A 14,525-nucleotide genomic window follows, 5' to 3' on the forward strand; every position below is an offset into this window, starting at 1 on the left:
ACACCCTGTGGGAGCTCCGCCCCTCACGTGCACCCCACTTGCACACTCTTTCTGTTAGTGTTATTCCTCCAAACACCCACTTCCTCCTGCTCACTCCTTCCCATTCCCACGTTCTCCTACCTGTCCGGAGTCCATGTCTGCCTGCGTGGCCCTCTAGCGCTCATGCAGCAGCACCACAACAGCACGCACTATATGGCGTCTGGTAGGTGCCAGGCACTGTTCTAATCACTCAGCATCTATTAACTCATTTAATCCTCACGCCAGCCCTTTTATGCATGGGTCCTACTATTATTCCCCGATTTACATAAGGGGAAACCGAAGCCCAGAGAGTTAAGTCTAACTCAGTGGCAGAATCAGCATTCGAACCCAAGCAGGCTGGCTGCAGAACCTTTGCCCTCAACCACTATGCTCCGTCTGTCGGAGCCAAGAACATCCATCCTGGAACCAGCTTGTTGGGAATTCGAATCCTACACCTGCCACCTCTCAGCTGCATCACCCCGGACACGTGACTTTCTGGGCTTCCATTTCCTCATCTGTAAAATGGGGATATCGGCCCCTACTTCTAGGATGGTTTGTGCGGATTTAATGAGATACCATACATAAAATGCTGGATACAGGGCCTAGCCTTGCTGAGGTTCTTACAAGTGCACCTACAGCGAGCGCTCTATAGGTTCGCTTTCAAAAATAAAGACGACGATGCTTAGAACAGAGGCGAACGCGCGTGGCTGGCTGCCACCGCTGTTGTCCTAAGTCCCCGCCGACGGCGCCCCCATCACGTCCCCTCCGCCCCGCGCTGCAGGTGAAGGAGTCGAAGCGTCAGTTCATCTTCGACGTGGTGAACGAGGGCGGCGAGTCGGAGAAGATGGAGCTCTTCGTGAGCTTCTGCGAGGACACCATCTTCGAGATGCAGATCGCCGCGCAGATCTCGGAGACCGAGGGCGGGCCGGGGGAGAACGACGACGAGGGCGCGGGCGCGGCGGAGGCGGGCGCCGAGGGCGCAGAAGAGGGCGTGGTGGGGTCCGAGGGCGCGGCGGGGACGGCGGCGGCGGGCGCGACGGCGCGGCTGGCGGCGGCGGCGGGTCGGGCCCTACGGGGCCTCAGCTACCGCAGCCTGCGGCGGCGCGTGCGGCGGCTGCGGCGGCTGACGGCGCGCGAAGCCGCGACGGCCGTGGCCGCGCTGCTCTGGGGGGTGCTGGCGCGCGCGGGGGCGGCGGCCGCGGGGGCGGCGGCGGGCGCGCTGCGCCTGCTCTGGGGCTCGCTCTTCGGCGGCGGCCTGGTGGAGGGCGCCAAGAAGGTGAAGATGACCGAGCTCCTGGCGGGCATGCCCGACCCCACGGGCGACGAGGTGCGCGGCGAGCAACCGGCCGGGCCCGGAGGCGACGCGGACGGCGAGGGTGCGGGCGAAGGCGCGGGCGACTCCGCGGAGGGCGCGGGCGACGAGGAGGCGGTGGCGCAGGAGGCCGGCCCGGGAGGCACCGACGGGACTGTGGTCGTGGCCGAGGATGGCCCCTTCCGGCCCGAAGGGGCCGGAGGCCTCGGGGACATAGGTGACACGACGCCGGCAGAGCCGCCCACGCCCGAGGGCTCCCCCATCATCAAGAGGAAGCTGGGGGTGAGAGCGCGGGCTGGGGCTTCAGGGTTTTGGAGAGATTGGGGTAGGAGGCAGGGTGAGAGAGGGAAAGAGAGACAAATAGAGGTTGGAGAGCGGTGCACAGAGAGAGGAAAAGGGCGGAGAGAGGGCCTGAGAGATACGCAGAGACAAAGAGAGACACACTGAGAGATGGACGCAGAGATGGAGACCTGGAGGAAGTCTCCCGGTGAAAAGGGTAGTGATTCTGGGAGAGACAGAGAAAAAAATACCTGGAGCCAGAAAGAGCAAGAGATCCAGAGACCAAATTAGAGGAGAAGCAGGACCAAGAACTAAAAAGACCCAAGATAGGGTCAGAGACACTGGGAAAGACCCTCAGAGATACAGGCGGTTGTGGGGAATTAAGTAGTCCACGTGACAGAGGCCCCTAAAGCATCCTCAGGCCCTCAGTGCAATAAGTGCCATGGGGGTGCGGTTGTCAAGGTGATGGAAGGCCATGAGGGGAGAAGAGCTCCACTTGGAGCCAGCGTGACTCTGCACAGTGCTTTAGCCAAGGCACTCCACCTTTCTGAGCCTCAGTTTCCCCTCTGTACAATGAGAATCATAATCCGTCTTCTGGGGGGGTGGGGGTGGGAGTAAAGCTTAGATTGCCCAGGAGAAACGGCCAGAAAGGGACACAGAGAGGAATAGGCAGGTCTGAGAGGCGCTTGGGGTGCAGGCTCAGCCCTGATACTTGCCCTGCCGCCAGGTGGATGGAGAGGAACAGGAGCTGCCTCCAGAGCCGGAGCCTGAGAAAGCCGAGTGAGTGGCCTTGGGTCCAAGGGGCCCAGCCCCTATCACTGCCTCCCTCCTGGACTAGAAGCCTCCTGAGGTCAGGGCCTGAGGATGTCCTGGTCACTCTGGAACCTCAGCATCACACATCCCAGGCCCAGGTCCGGAGGAGGGCCTCTGTGAAAGGCAGTAGAGAAATGAACGCTCCTCTCTTACCTGCAAGCCTTTCTACCAGCCGTTCCCTCCGCCTGTGACACCTTCCCCTGTGCTTCGTCTCAGCCTTCCTCCTCCTTCCCATCTTGGCTCACATGGCTCCTCTGGGAAGCCGACCTTGACATGCCCCCTAAGTTGAAGAGGTGTCTCCTCTGGGCTCCCATAAGCCCCTGAGCTACCCTCGTCCCAGCCCTGACCACTCCGGGCTGCCACTGTCTGGTGACGGGTCTGTACCCCATTGGACTAGAGCCCCATGGGGACAGGGCTGGATGTTGTCTCACCACTGTGTGCCCAGCACCATCTAGACCTGGACCAGGCATGGGGTGGGCCCCAGCGCATGGCTTTGAATGAATGAATGAATGCATTTCCCAGGCACCTGCTCACTCTCTCTGTGTCCTGCCCTGCAGTGCTGAGAATGGGGAGAAGAAAGAAGTCCCCGAACCCCCACCAGAACCCCCCAAGAATACAGCTCCTCCTCCCCCTCCTCCAAAGAAGGAGGAGGCTGGAGGCGGGGGCCTGGAATTCTGGGAAGAACTGGAAGTACAGAGGGTGAAGTTCTTGGTGAGGACCCAGCAAGTGCACCCTGAAGCCTCCTCTCCCAGAAAACATTCACACCACCTCTCCCCCAACCCTGTCCTTGAGCCCTCCTGGGCCAGGCTCATCTCTGTGGGGAAGTCGATATGGGCAGAGAGCAGAGACGTCCCCAGGCAGAGCAGGACCTGGGCACAGGGCAGCATTTTCAGGTGGTCCCTACTTGGCTCTTCGGCCTCTCCCTGCTTACAATCCTTATTCCAACCTCCCCTCTTTTGCGCACCTGGGGCCACCAGCCTCAGCTTCCCACCCCCATCCTCTATCCAGAGCTAAATCCAACTGAGGCCATGGCTCTGTTCCTCCCACCGTGGCCTATTTCTTGGCTCTCAGCCTTCAGGATGGAGCTGCCACACCAGCCCCAGCTCCTCCTGTGGGGGAAGAATTCATCTCCTCATCCAGGCCCAGAAGAAGGGAGGTCGGGGCCCAGGGTTCCATCTGTCCTATCTCTTCTCCAGGCCAGCCTGACATGAGGGGCTGAGGGAAACATGTTGGACAGAGGGTGGTTCAGTGAGGATTTGGGGGAAGAATGGGGGATGGAAAGAATGATGGAGAGAAAAAGAGGAAGGGAGAGGTGGAGGTAGATGTCTTCTGCCTGGGATAAAGCAGACAGGGTACCCTCACCCAGGAAGCAGCATGGCAGAGTGGTTGGGAGTGTGGACTCTGTAGCTGGACCTCCTGGCTTCAAAGCCCAGGTCTGCCACTTCTTGGCTACATAACCTTGGACAAGACAGCTCACCACCCTGAGCCTCTATTTCCTCATCCAGGGAGTGGGCATATCAGCAGTACCTACTTCATAGGGTTGTGGTGAGAATTAAACAGGTTCACGTATATAAAGCTCTTAGCCCAGGCCTTGGTATACAATAAGCACTCAATAAATGGGAGATTGTGGGACCAGATATTAAGGACCCCGGTGCTTGGGTTGTGGGTGAATGTTGGGATAAATTCTCCCGGGAAGCGAGTGGACCGTGAGCTCTGTCTTTTTCTTTCTCTCCTCATCTTAGAACTACCTCTCCCGGAACTTTTACACTCTGCGATTCCTTGCCCTCTTCTTGGCATTTGCCATCAACTTCATCCTGCTGTTTTATAAGGTGCTGATCAAGAGGGGCCGGGAGGATCAGGCGCTTACCTGGGCTGTGGGGCGGCAGGCTCAGCCCCTAACGGGTTCCCAGGGCCCTTGCAGTTCACCAGGGACAAGGTGTTGGGCTCAGGGTCCCCAGGAAGGTTCAGGCTGAACACCTGTAGCTTAAGACCCCTGTGGTGGTGAGTCTGTGTGTCTGGGTCCATCTGGAACAGACGCCTGAGTGCTCTGTGGGAGTTAGTGCAGGGAATCGGTCCTGGGTTCCACGCTCAGCTCTACCACTGGCCAGCCCTGTGCCCCTGGGTGCAGGCCTTCCGCTCTCTGCAACACCCGCTGATTCGGTTACATCTCTTTGTTCTCACATAAGCTAAAGAGAAATTTGTGGGGAGGAGGAAATGGGCAGCTCAGGGAAGAGAAGGAGAGGGCTATGAAGCAGGCCTCCCAAAGGACAAAGGGACCCTCGGGGTCTTGCACGAGATCTAGATAACAGGACAGAGGGGCAGTCTAGCAGAATGGTCAGAGCACGGCTTCTATAGGATCAGAGTCTGGCTCCACCACTCACTGGCTGCATGATGTTAGGCAAAGTTCTTAACCTTTCTGTGCCTTAATTTCCTCATCTGTAATATGGGATAATAACAGAGCCTACATCTTAGAGCTGTGGGAATTAAAAGAGGATTAACATGAGGAATTCCTTGGCGGTCCAGTGGTTAGGACTCCACGCTTTCACTGCTGAAGGAACGGGTTCAGTCCCTGATCAGGGAACTAAGATTCTGCAAGATGTGCGAGGCCCAGCCAAAAAAAAAAAAAAGAGGACTGATGTATGTAAAGCACTCAGAATAGTACCTGACAAAAAAAAGGTGCTGTATAAATAAATGATAGCTACTACTAATTTTAGTATTAGTGTTAATATTAGTGTTAAAAGTAGTCTCGTTAGGGCTCCACTGTCAAGATGAATCAACTCTTGTTTTCAGTCCTCCTGTCCCTCAGTTCAATAGTCAGATTCCCAGGACAGAATCTGATTTGCTAGCTAGGGTCCTGGGCCCACCCCTTGATCTTGATGGACAGTCCTGCAGAGACTATATCTGATGAGGGCCCAGTTCTGGGTGTGGCAGACCAGGTACCAGGACACCGGGTCCCCACCCTGGCTGACCTCTGTCCCCCTTTAGGTCTCAGACTCTCCACCAGGGGAGGATGATATGGAGAGCTCAGCAGCTGGGGACCTGCCAGGAGCAGGGTCAGGTGGAGGCTCTGGCTGGGGCTCGGGGGCCGGAGAGGAAGCAGAGGGCGACGAGGATGAGAACATGGTGTACTACTTCCTGGAGGAGAGCACGGGCTACATGGAACCTGCCTTGCGTTGCTTGAGCCTTCTGCATACGCTGGTGGCCTTTCTCTGCATCATTGGCTACAACTGTCTCAAGGTGGGTCATGACCACAGCCTTGGGGCTGGGGCGTGTGTGTGTGTGTTTGGAGGGGATGTGTGCCGCGGCACTGGCTGAGAGGACCTGGGGCAGGGGCTGGGGCATCTCACACAGTGATTGGGACAGGGGGGCGTCTAGGGTTGGGGTAAGGCTGGGGGACTGAGTACAGGATTGGGGTCTTTAGCAAGGGTGATATTCAGACTCGGAACTGATACAGGTTGCAGCTGAGGAGATGGGTCCTGTGATAATGTTAATTTCTGGATCAAGAAGCAAAATTTGTCATTCGGGAATATTTATTTTCTACATGTTGGTCAGTTGGTGAATTAATATCTGTGAGGGTCTGTGGGCCTCAGACATAACATGGGTGCCAACAGGGGGATGTGGATTCTGACATCAACTATGCCTGAAGCTTGTGACGCCCCGTAAGGTGTATTACGAAAACTTCAGTATGGGTTCCATGAGACCTGACTGTTCAGCAAACCTTGATACTTTACAATTGGACGAACAGAGCTCTTTTGGCTTAGAACTTTTGCAAGTGCTGTTCCCTCTGCCTGGAAGGTTCTGCCCCACTTCCACCTCCTTTCACCTGCCTGCTTTATTCCTCCTCCTTCCCTTGGGAGGCCCCAGGCTGCAGCAGGTGCCCGTTCTGGGCTCTCCCAGCCCTGACCCCCTGACTGCGTTTCCCCACTACTACCCTGATCACTCTGGGAAAGCTCCTCTGCTGTGGGGTCTCACGAAGGCTCCAGGAGGATGTCTTAGCTCCTGCCAAGGCTGTGGTCTCCTGACACCCACCCCTTTGCCTCCCTGCATGATCTAGGTGCCCCTGGTGATCTTTAAGCGGGAGAAGGAACTGGCCCGGAAGCTGGAGTTTGACGGCCTCTACATCACGGAGCAGCCTGAAGACGATGACGTCAAGGGGCAGTGGGACCGGCTGGTGCTCAACACTCCGTAAGGGCCCAGCCCCAGCCTCGTGGTGGGTTGGGGAAGCAGAGCTGGGTTTCCGCTCCAGTCCCAGCCCAGGCCTCAAAAGGCCGGAGTTCCAGTCACTGCCGGTCCTGACTCATTCTCCTCAAGCCTTTGTCTTCCTCTTAGTAATACAGACAAATTTCCCCTGCATTAAAGTACCTCTGGGGGTGCTGCTGACACATGGAGTTTCCTGGGCCCCAGCCCTGGAGATTCTGGTTCAGTGAGTCTGAGGTGGCACCCAGGAACCTGCATTTTAAACTCTGTCCCCACGTGGGATTCTCACCAGGTGCCATGAGTGGGCACTATATGAAATCACTTGGTTTTTAAACTGAGCCCACAGAGGAAATGAGGGTTGTGAGGGCAACGTGGTGGGACTCTGGACCCCCAAGTACACTCTTAGCCCATTCCATGTTACCCCAGGTCAAGTCCCATCTTATTTGTTCATACAGCGGGGCTGCATCCTTAGAGGGAGGCATGTCTAGAGTAAGAACACCAGGTCACGTTGGAACCCTGGGTTGGCCACACTCTAGCTGGGAATTCTTGGTCCAGTCACTTGGCCTCTCTGTGCCTCAGTTTCCTTATCTGTAAAGTGGGGATATATAATAGCACCGACCTCACAAGGACCTTGTGACAATGAAATGAGTTAGTGTGGTTTCTGGGGCACTGTAAGCTCTAGGTAAGGATTGGAAGTCATTTTCTTTTTTCTTTTAATGAAGACACTTTTTGTGTGTGTGTGCATCAGGTCTTAGTTGCGGCATGCAGAATCTTTGTTGAGGCACACGTGCAGGATCTTTTGTTTCGGAGAGCAGGCTTTTCCTTGTGGCATGCGGGCTCCAGGGCGCGAGGGCTCAGTAGTTTGTGGCATTCAGGCTTTCTCGTTGAGGCGCGTGAGTTCAGTAGCTGTGGCGTGCGGGCTCAGCTGTGGCGTGCAGGCTCAGTTGCCCCGTGGCATGTGGGATCTTCCCAGACCAGGGATAGAACCCACGTCCCCTGCATTGGAAGGCGGATTCTTTACCACTGAGCCACCAGGGAAGTCCCGGAAGTTATTTTCTTATGGGGTCCTGCCTAGTGAAGTGGTGCAAGGAGAGAGAGAAGCCATACCAAGGACATCCTATGCTCTCATTGTCACCATCAAAGACACATTTAACTTACACACATTCAAGTACACATGCTTAAGAGAGAGAGAGAGAGACCTATTTAAAATGGTGTCTGCCCAAGACCTTGACTTCTAAATACCATTTCCCGTGACAAGGAACCAAACTCCTTGGAGAAGTAGCAGATTTTTCAGGGCTGGGTCGGGGAAGTGTAAGATGAGCCTGGATTATCTTGTTATGTCAGAAAGCAAGGGTGTGCTCACTGAAAAATGGTGACATGCTGAAAGGACCCTGCTGCCAGCTTAGAAGGGGCTCCCCGTGGACAAATCAAGGACAGTTTGAGCATTGATAAGGATAGGAAGTGCCACAAATTGAAACACACATCAAATAGGCCTACATCCATGGATTCATAATAAATCTCCACTTCACCCCCGCCCCCCCCCCAGCAAAACTCATCAGCCCACCTTTGCAGGATGCTGGGACATCAACTCATCAATTAGAAAACTGGTAAATAAAGGGCCAGAATCATCAAATAAAATGAAACAGTGTGAGAAAGCACCCCGGAGCCGGAGCAGGGCCCGGCTACTGGTCCCGACTCCTCCCCACCTGAGTGCAGTTCTGGGGTCTTTGCACATCCCAGCTCTGCATGCGAGCTGCCTGCCTCACCTGGGCTCCACCAACAACGGCAGCGGGGGAGGGCGGGGTACGTGTTGACCTTGGGCAAAAGTCACCTGGCCTGGGATCTTTAGAGCCTGACCCTGAGTGAGATGTGAGCCCCCTGTCTCCTGTGAGAAAAGCATTGGAATTCCAGCCCCCCGCCCCGGCCTGGCTGGTGGCTTCTATTCCCTCCTACCCTGATGTCTTGTGGCTTCTTTCTCTTGGCAGGTCTTTCCCCAGCAACTACTGGGACAAATTTGTCAAGCGGAAGGTGAGGGGATGTGGATGGGGAGGTGGAAGGGCCTCCCGGGCTGGGTTCCTTGCTGCCACCAGGCCATCCAAACCCCGTCAAGCACTTGCTTCATGTGTGACCTTGGGCAAGAGGCTTTGACTGTCTGAGGAGCACCTCAGGTTGCCAGTCTGGAAGTGAGCATGACAGTCACCCCTCCCGCCCCGTAATGAGACGATACGTGTAACAGGCACAGCACAGTGCCTGGCGCAGAGTAAATACTCAGTGAATTATTCGTTTTGAGGGAGGAAGTAAGGCATCCTATTTTCAGCACACAGACTCTGGTGCTAGATTGTCTGCTTTTCTATTCCTAGTGGGGTCAACCTTTCTGTGCCTCAGGTTCCCTCATATTCAAAGTGAAGTAATGAGGGCCGACCCCACCAGGTTGTTGTGAAGGTTGTATGACCCACTACCTGAGCAGTATCTGGCACATAGGAAACATTAAGTTACAATTATTCTGTCACTCGACAAACGTTTATTGAGCACCTACTGTGTGCCAGGACCTGTTATAGGGACCTGGAATCCAATCAGTAAACACATGTGGACCCTCAAGTTGGAAAGACAGAGGAGGAACACATTTATAGCATTCAGGTGGTGATAAGTGCTGTAGAAGGAAAAAGCCCCGCAGAGGGGTGGGGAGTGCGTGGGTGTTGGCCCAGACAGGTTTCTCTTTCGTGCAGGGTGATCAGGAGGTGAGGGAGTGAGGCAGGTGGGAATCTGGGGGAAGGGTGTCCTGGGCAGGGGGAACGGCCAGTGCAAAGGTCCTGGGGGAGGAATGTGCCTGGTATACTTGAGGAGCTGTGAGGAGGCCAGTGTGGCTGGAGCAGAGTGAGTGAGGGGGTGAGTGGGAGGAGATGAATTCATAGATGACGGGGTGGGGACGCCAGTTATATAGGATTCCTTGCCTACCTGCCTAATAATAAATTATCCCAGTTAATTTGGCTACTGAGTGAACTGGACCTTTATCACTTTGGGACCTTCCCCCTGAGGATCTGAAGAAAGCTCTGGCCCTTCTCCCCAGAAAAATGCACCCACAATCTCTCACACAAAGTTCAGAGTGTCCCCAGACACCCCCAACCATGCAGGCTATGACCTTCCCCACTCTAGTTGTGTCTGCACCGCCCTATGCTCCCCTGCGTAGGTCTTGGACAAGCACGGGGACATCTTCGGGAGAGAGCGGATCGCCGAGCTCCTGGGCATGGATCTGGCCACGCTGGAGATCACAGCCCACAATGATCGCAAGCCTGAACCACCACCGGGGCTGCTCACCTGGTGAGCCAGGGGTGACCCTGCGCAGGCCTGGGACAGGCAGGGCATGTGGCCAGGGTCTGACCCTCCAGCATCTGGCCATCCCTCTTCCCTCCACCCTACAGGCTCATGTCCATCGATATCAAGTACCAGATCTGGAAGTTTGGGGTCATCTTCACAGACAATGTGAGGGGGGCCCTGTAGGGGGGGAGGGGCCTGCAGGAGAAGGGCCCAAGGGCGTTGGGTGCTCCACCCCCAGGAGTCCCTGGCCAGGGGCTGACTCCTGACCCCTGTGCACCTCTGACCCGCCCAAGGCTCCTTACCACCCAGAACACCCTTGAATTCCCAGACTGTGTCCTTCTGCGGAGGGTTCCCCAACTCCCTGAAGAATGGCTTCCCACCCAGAGTGCTCCATTGTTTTAGAGCCTTCCTGGTCCTTCACAGAATCCCCAGCCAGAGGTGGCCCCCTGACCCCCAGAGCACGCCCAGCACTCTCAGCTGTTCCCTGGCGCCCAGAGTACTCCTTGACCCTCATGAACGCACACTGACCCCGGCTCTGTGTGCCCACAGTCTTTCCTGTATCTGGGCTGGTACATGGTGATGTCCCTCCTGGGTCACTACAACAACTTCTTCTTTGCCGCCCACCTCCTGGACATTGCCATGGGGGTCAAGACGTTGCGCACCATCCTCTCCTCTGTCACCCACAATGGGAAACAGGTGTGCAGGGGACCTGTCTGAGGGGGGTGAGCCTGGAGGGACGAGCTTGGAGGAGGGGCAGGGCTGGGTGGGCTGAACCAGGGTGGGTGTGGGTGGTGAGACCCCAGGGGGAAGGCCACCTGGGCCTAACTGGGGACTTCCCTGCTGGTCCAGCGGTTAAGACTCTGCGCTCCCAGTGCGGGGGGCCTGAGTTTGATCCCTGGTCAGGGAACTAGATCCCACATGCTGCAACTAAAGATCACACATGCCTCAACTATAGAGCCCGCGTGCTGCAACTAAGACCCAGCACAGCCAAATAAATAAACAAATATTAAATAATATTAAATAAATATTTTTAAAAAAAGGACAGAGAAGGCTGGGCATGAGGGAGGGGCAAGCCCAGAGTGGAGCTGACAGGCCCATTGCCCGTCCCCAGTTGTTGATGACCGTGGGCCTCCTGGCGGTGGTGGTCTATCTGTACACCGTGGTGGCCTTCAACTTCTTCCGCAAGTTCTACAACAAGAGTGAGGATGAGGATGAGCCTGATATGAAGTGTGACGACATGATGACGGTAAGCCCCTCCCCCCAAGGCTCTTGGAACAAGTTACTGACCATCCCTGACCCTTAGTTTTCCCATCTGTAAAGGGGGTTAGTAATAGAACCTACCTGTAGACTTATTGTGAGGGTTCAGTGAGTTGACACTTGTGAGGTACTTTGAACAATGCTCAATAAATGGTAGCCACGGTTGTAATAGTATTTGAGTTTTTCAAGCTATCCTATTGGAAAGGTGCTCAGGCACGGTGCCTGACTTACAAGCCATGTGATTTGGGGTTGGCTGCTCAACCTCCCCATGCTCTGGTGTCCTCACCTGTGAAATGGGTGTATAATAACAGTGCCTACATCCTCGGGTTGCTTTTAGGACTCAGTGATGCTCCCTGACCATCTAAGATTTAAAAGTCTTAGAATAGTGCCTGGCAGGTATTAAGGATTCCATAGATGTGAGCTACTATCATCATTATAAGGAAAAGTGTCACCCAAAGCATGCTATCCGTGTTTTTATTTTCTCTTCTATTCTAGTAGTGGTGGTCATAACCCAAACTGAGTTTGTTTGTTTTTTTTTCTAAACTCCATCTTTTTTTTTTTTTTTTTTTGGCCTTACCGCACGGCTTGTAGGATCTTAGTTCCCTGACCAGGGATTGAACCTGGGCCCTTGGCAGTGAGAGTGCAGAGTCCTAACCACTGGACCGCCAGGGAATTCCACTAGACTCCATCTTTATTTTTATTATACTCCAACTGAACCTTAGCATTTCCTCCACTTGTGAATTTTTATTTAGTTAGTTAAAAAAATGTGTTTGGCCGCACTGTGCGGCTTGTGAGATCTTAGTTCTTCGACCAGGGATCGAACCTAGACCCTCGGCAGTGAAAGCGCAGAGTCCTAACCACTGGACCGCTAGGGAATTCCCCCCCAAATTAAGTTTAACCTACTATAGGCATGGGCCACAGTGGAAGGAATCATCCCAGGGCTTTATCTCAGAGATGGCCTGTAATCTGGCACTGTGCTCGCAGGATCCACTCAGCCTGACATCTGAGGCCCCACCAGACCTGGTCTTGCCACTCAGCCTTGTTCCCGTCAGTCACTGGTCTTAGCTCTTACTGAAGAGAACTGGGTTCTCTCACTTCCCAGGGACACAGAAAGAACAGTGTAAAGTCTTTCCCAAGTGCCAGGCAGACCACGTCCCTCCCTCTGCTCAGAACCTTCTTGTGGTTTCCCGATGCCTTCACCATGGCTTACAAAGCCAGGGAAAAACCAGCCTGGCCTGAGACTAACCAGAGTCCTTCTTGCTTTTTGCTCTCTGGCTGCCTGGTCCTCCTTCAGTTCCCCTAAGATCATGTGTTTCCTCCCAACCCAAGCCCTTTGCATCTGACATTCTCTCTTCCTCCCTTCCCTGGCCCTTTGTACACACACCCCTTCACTTGATGCTTCACCTTCAACTTAAATGCTGCCTCCTACAGGAAGCCCTCCATGACCATTGGCTGGACCTTATTTATCTCCCTGCTCTTGCCCACAGGAACTCTATTTTCCAGCTTCACTGAACCTCTTTCAGTTCCTCACAAGAGCAAGATGCATTCTTTCCTCCCCAAATGGTGATGAAGCACATGTGGTTTTCTCTGCCTGGAACTCTCTCTCCCACCTAACATTTTCTTCACGTTCCAGCGCACACACGTCCCCTCTTCTAGGAAGCCTTGCCCAGTCACCGCAGGCTGGGTCAGGCTTTCAAAGCTTCAACGCTTCCTGTGCTTCCCCCATCTCACCCCTGATTACACTGTGCTTTCCCTGTCCTGGCCCTGAGCCCTCCCTATCACAACCCTGATCATTTCTGGGCTGTCACTCTCTGATGCCAAGTTTGTGAGCCCTGTGAGAGGAAGGTTCAGGGCTGTCTCAGTCACTGCCACGTGTGCCCTGCTGCAGCTAGCCCAGGGCCCTGTAGGTACTCGGTGAATGTCGAATGATTGAATGCATGACTAATGTGCTTCTCACCCTGCCCCCGCAGTGTTACCTGTTTCACATGTATGTGGGTGTCCGAGCTGGTGGGGGCATTGGGGACGAGATTGAGGACCCAGCAGGCGATGAATACGAGCTGTACCGGGTGGTCTTCGACATCACCTTCTTCTTCTTTGTCATCGTCATCCTGTTGGCCATCATCCAGGGTCAGTGCTCGTCGGGGTTGTGAGAGTGGGGGCTCTGTGCCCAGAGGCAGACTAGCTCGTTTAAGAGTGCAGGCCCAGGATCACATCAGCCTGGATTCATATCCTGGCTCTGCCTCTCCCTACTGTGAGATTTGGGCAAGTCACCACTCTGAGCTTCAGTTTCTCCATCTGTAAAATGGAGTTTTTAAATTATATTAGCCTCATCGGGTTGTTGTGAGAATTCAATCAATTCATAGGTGGTAAATGTCTGGCTCATAAGTGCTCAATAAATGCTAGGTATTATTATTTTTAGGAAGCAGGGTGTGATTAGGGGGATGAGGATGGGAGGCAGGATTCAGAGGTAGGTAGCCAGAAGAGGAGGGAGTCTGACCTGGGTCAGAGGTTGGGCACTGACTTGCACCCTGCCACCCCAGGTCTGATCATTGACGCTTTTGGTGAGCTCCGAGACCAACAGGAGCAAGTGAAGGAAGATATGGAGGTAGGTCATATCTGGGGGGCGACCCAGAGGGATCATGGGACCCTGGGGGGTTGAATGGGCCTTGACTCTGTTGTCTCCTGCCACGCACAGACCAAGTGCTTCATCTGTGGTATCGGCAGCGATTACTTTGATTCAACACCGCATGGGTTCGAGACTCACACACTAGAGGAGCACAACCTGGCCAATTACATGTGAGTGTGGGCCCACTGGCCAATCAGGAGGGTGGGGGCGTGGCTGCCGACAGCCAGGCCGAGATCCTGGCCAGTTAGGGGAGGGGGTATGGTGTCCATGTGGGTGGATTCCCAGCCAGCCAATCAGGAGCAAGTAAGGGTGATTGCGACCTGTCTACCGCTGCCTCCCATCCCCAGGTTTTTCCTGATGTATCTGATAAACAAGGACGAGACCGAACACACGGGTCAGGTAAGGGTGTGTTAATGGGACAATGGGCAGAGACATGGTGAATTTTAATATAAGGTCAATCAGCAGGTGACAGTAAAAAGCTCATATCAATATGAAGCATTTGAAGATGTGACCAACCAACCCTTCCCCATCCCCCACCCCTAGGAGTCTTACGTCTGGAAAATGTACCAAGAGAGATGTTGGGATTTCTTCCCAGCTGGCGACTGTTTCCGCAAGCAGTATGAGGACCAGCTTAGCTGAGTCACCCCCAGCCGGCCCTTCACCCCCACCTCGAAGGTCCTTATTCTCACAGCAAGCCCCTTCGCCCCC

At 54.7% G+C, this 14,525-nt stretch overlaps 1 protein-coding gene across 2 annotated transcripts in view; it reads left to right on the forward strand.

The window, feature by feature from the left end:
* The window catches only part of RYR1 (ryanodine receptor 1), a gene marked incomplete at its 3' end in the record, with an annotated part of 118,542 nt that extends 104,086 nt beyond the window's left edge, over nucleotides 1-14,456 (forward strand). For both annotated transcript variants that reach the window (XM_081216801.1, XM_081216802.1), the window contains exons 90-105: nucleotides 800-1,612; nucleotides 2,337-2,389; nucleotides 2,980-3,133; nucleotides 4,165-4,251; nucleotides 5,408-5,659; nucleotides 6,477-6,607; nucleotides 8,605-8,647; nucleotides 9,807-9,937; nucleotides 10,039-10,099; nucleotides 10,484-10,630; nucleotides 11,046-11,180; nucleotides 13,162-13,318; nucleotides 13,732-13,796; nucleotides 13,887-13,987; nucleotides 14,165-14,216; nucleotides 14,361-14,456. In XM_081216801.1, coding sequence (XP_081072927.1) covers nucleotides 800-1,612; nucleotides 2,337-2,389; nucleotides 2,980-3,133; nucleotides 4,165-4,251; nucleotides 5,408-5,659; nucleotides 6,477-6,607; nucleotides 8,605-8,647; nucleotides 9,807-9,937; nucleotides 10,039-10,099; nucleotides 10,484-10,630; nucleotides 11,046-11,180; nucleotides 13,162-13,318; nucleotides 13,732-13,796; nucleotides 13,887-13,987; nucleotides 14,165-14,216; nucleotides 14,361-14,456 — 2,478 coding nt within the window. The remainder of the gene's footprint in view (nucleotides 1-799; nucleotides 1,613-2,336; nucleotides 2,390-2,979; nucleotides 3,134-4,164; nucleotides 4,252-5,407; nucleotides 5,660-6,476; nucleotides 6,608-8,604; nucleotides 8,648-9,806; nucleotides 9,938-10,038; nucleotides 10,100-10,483; nucleotides 10,631-11,045; nucleotides 11,181-13,161; nucleotides 13,319-13,731; nucleotides 13,797-13,886; nucleotides 13,988-14,164; nucleotides 14,217-14,360) is intronic.
* Between the last annotated feature and the right edge of the window lie 69 nt (nucleotides 14,457-14,525).

Source organism: Mesoplodon bidens (assembly GCF_964165515.1).
Source record: "Mesoplodon bidens genome assembly, chromosome: 18".
NCBI classification, from domain to species: Eukaryota; Metazoa; Chordata; class Mammalia; order Artiodactyla; family Ziphiidae; genus Mesoplodon; species Mesoplodon bidens.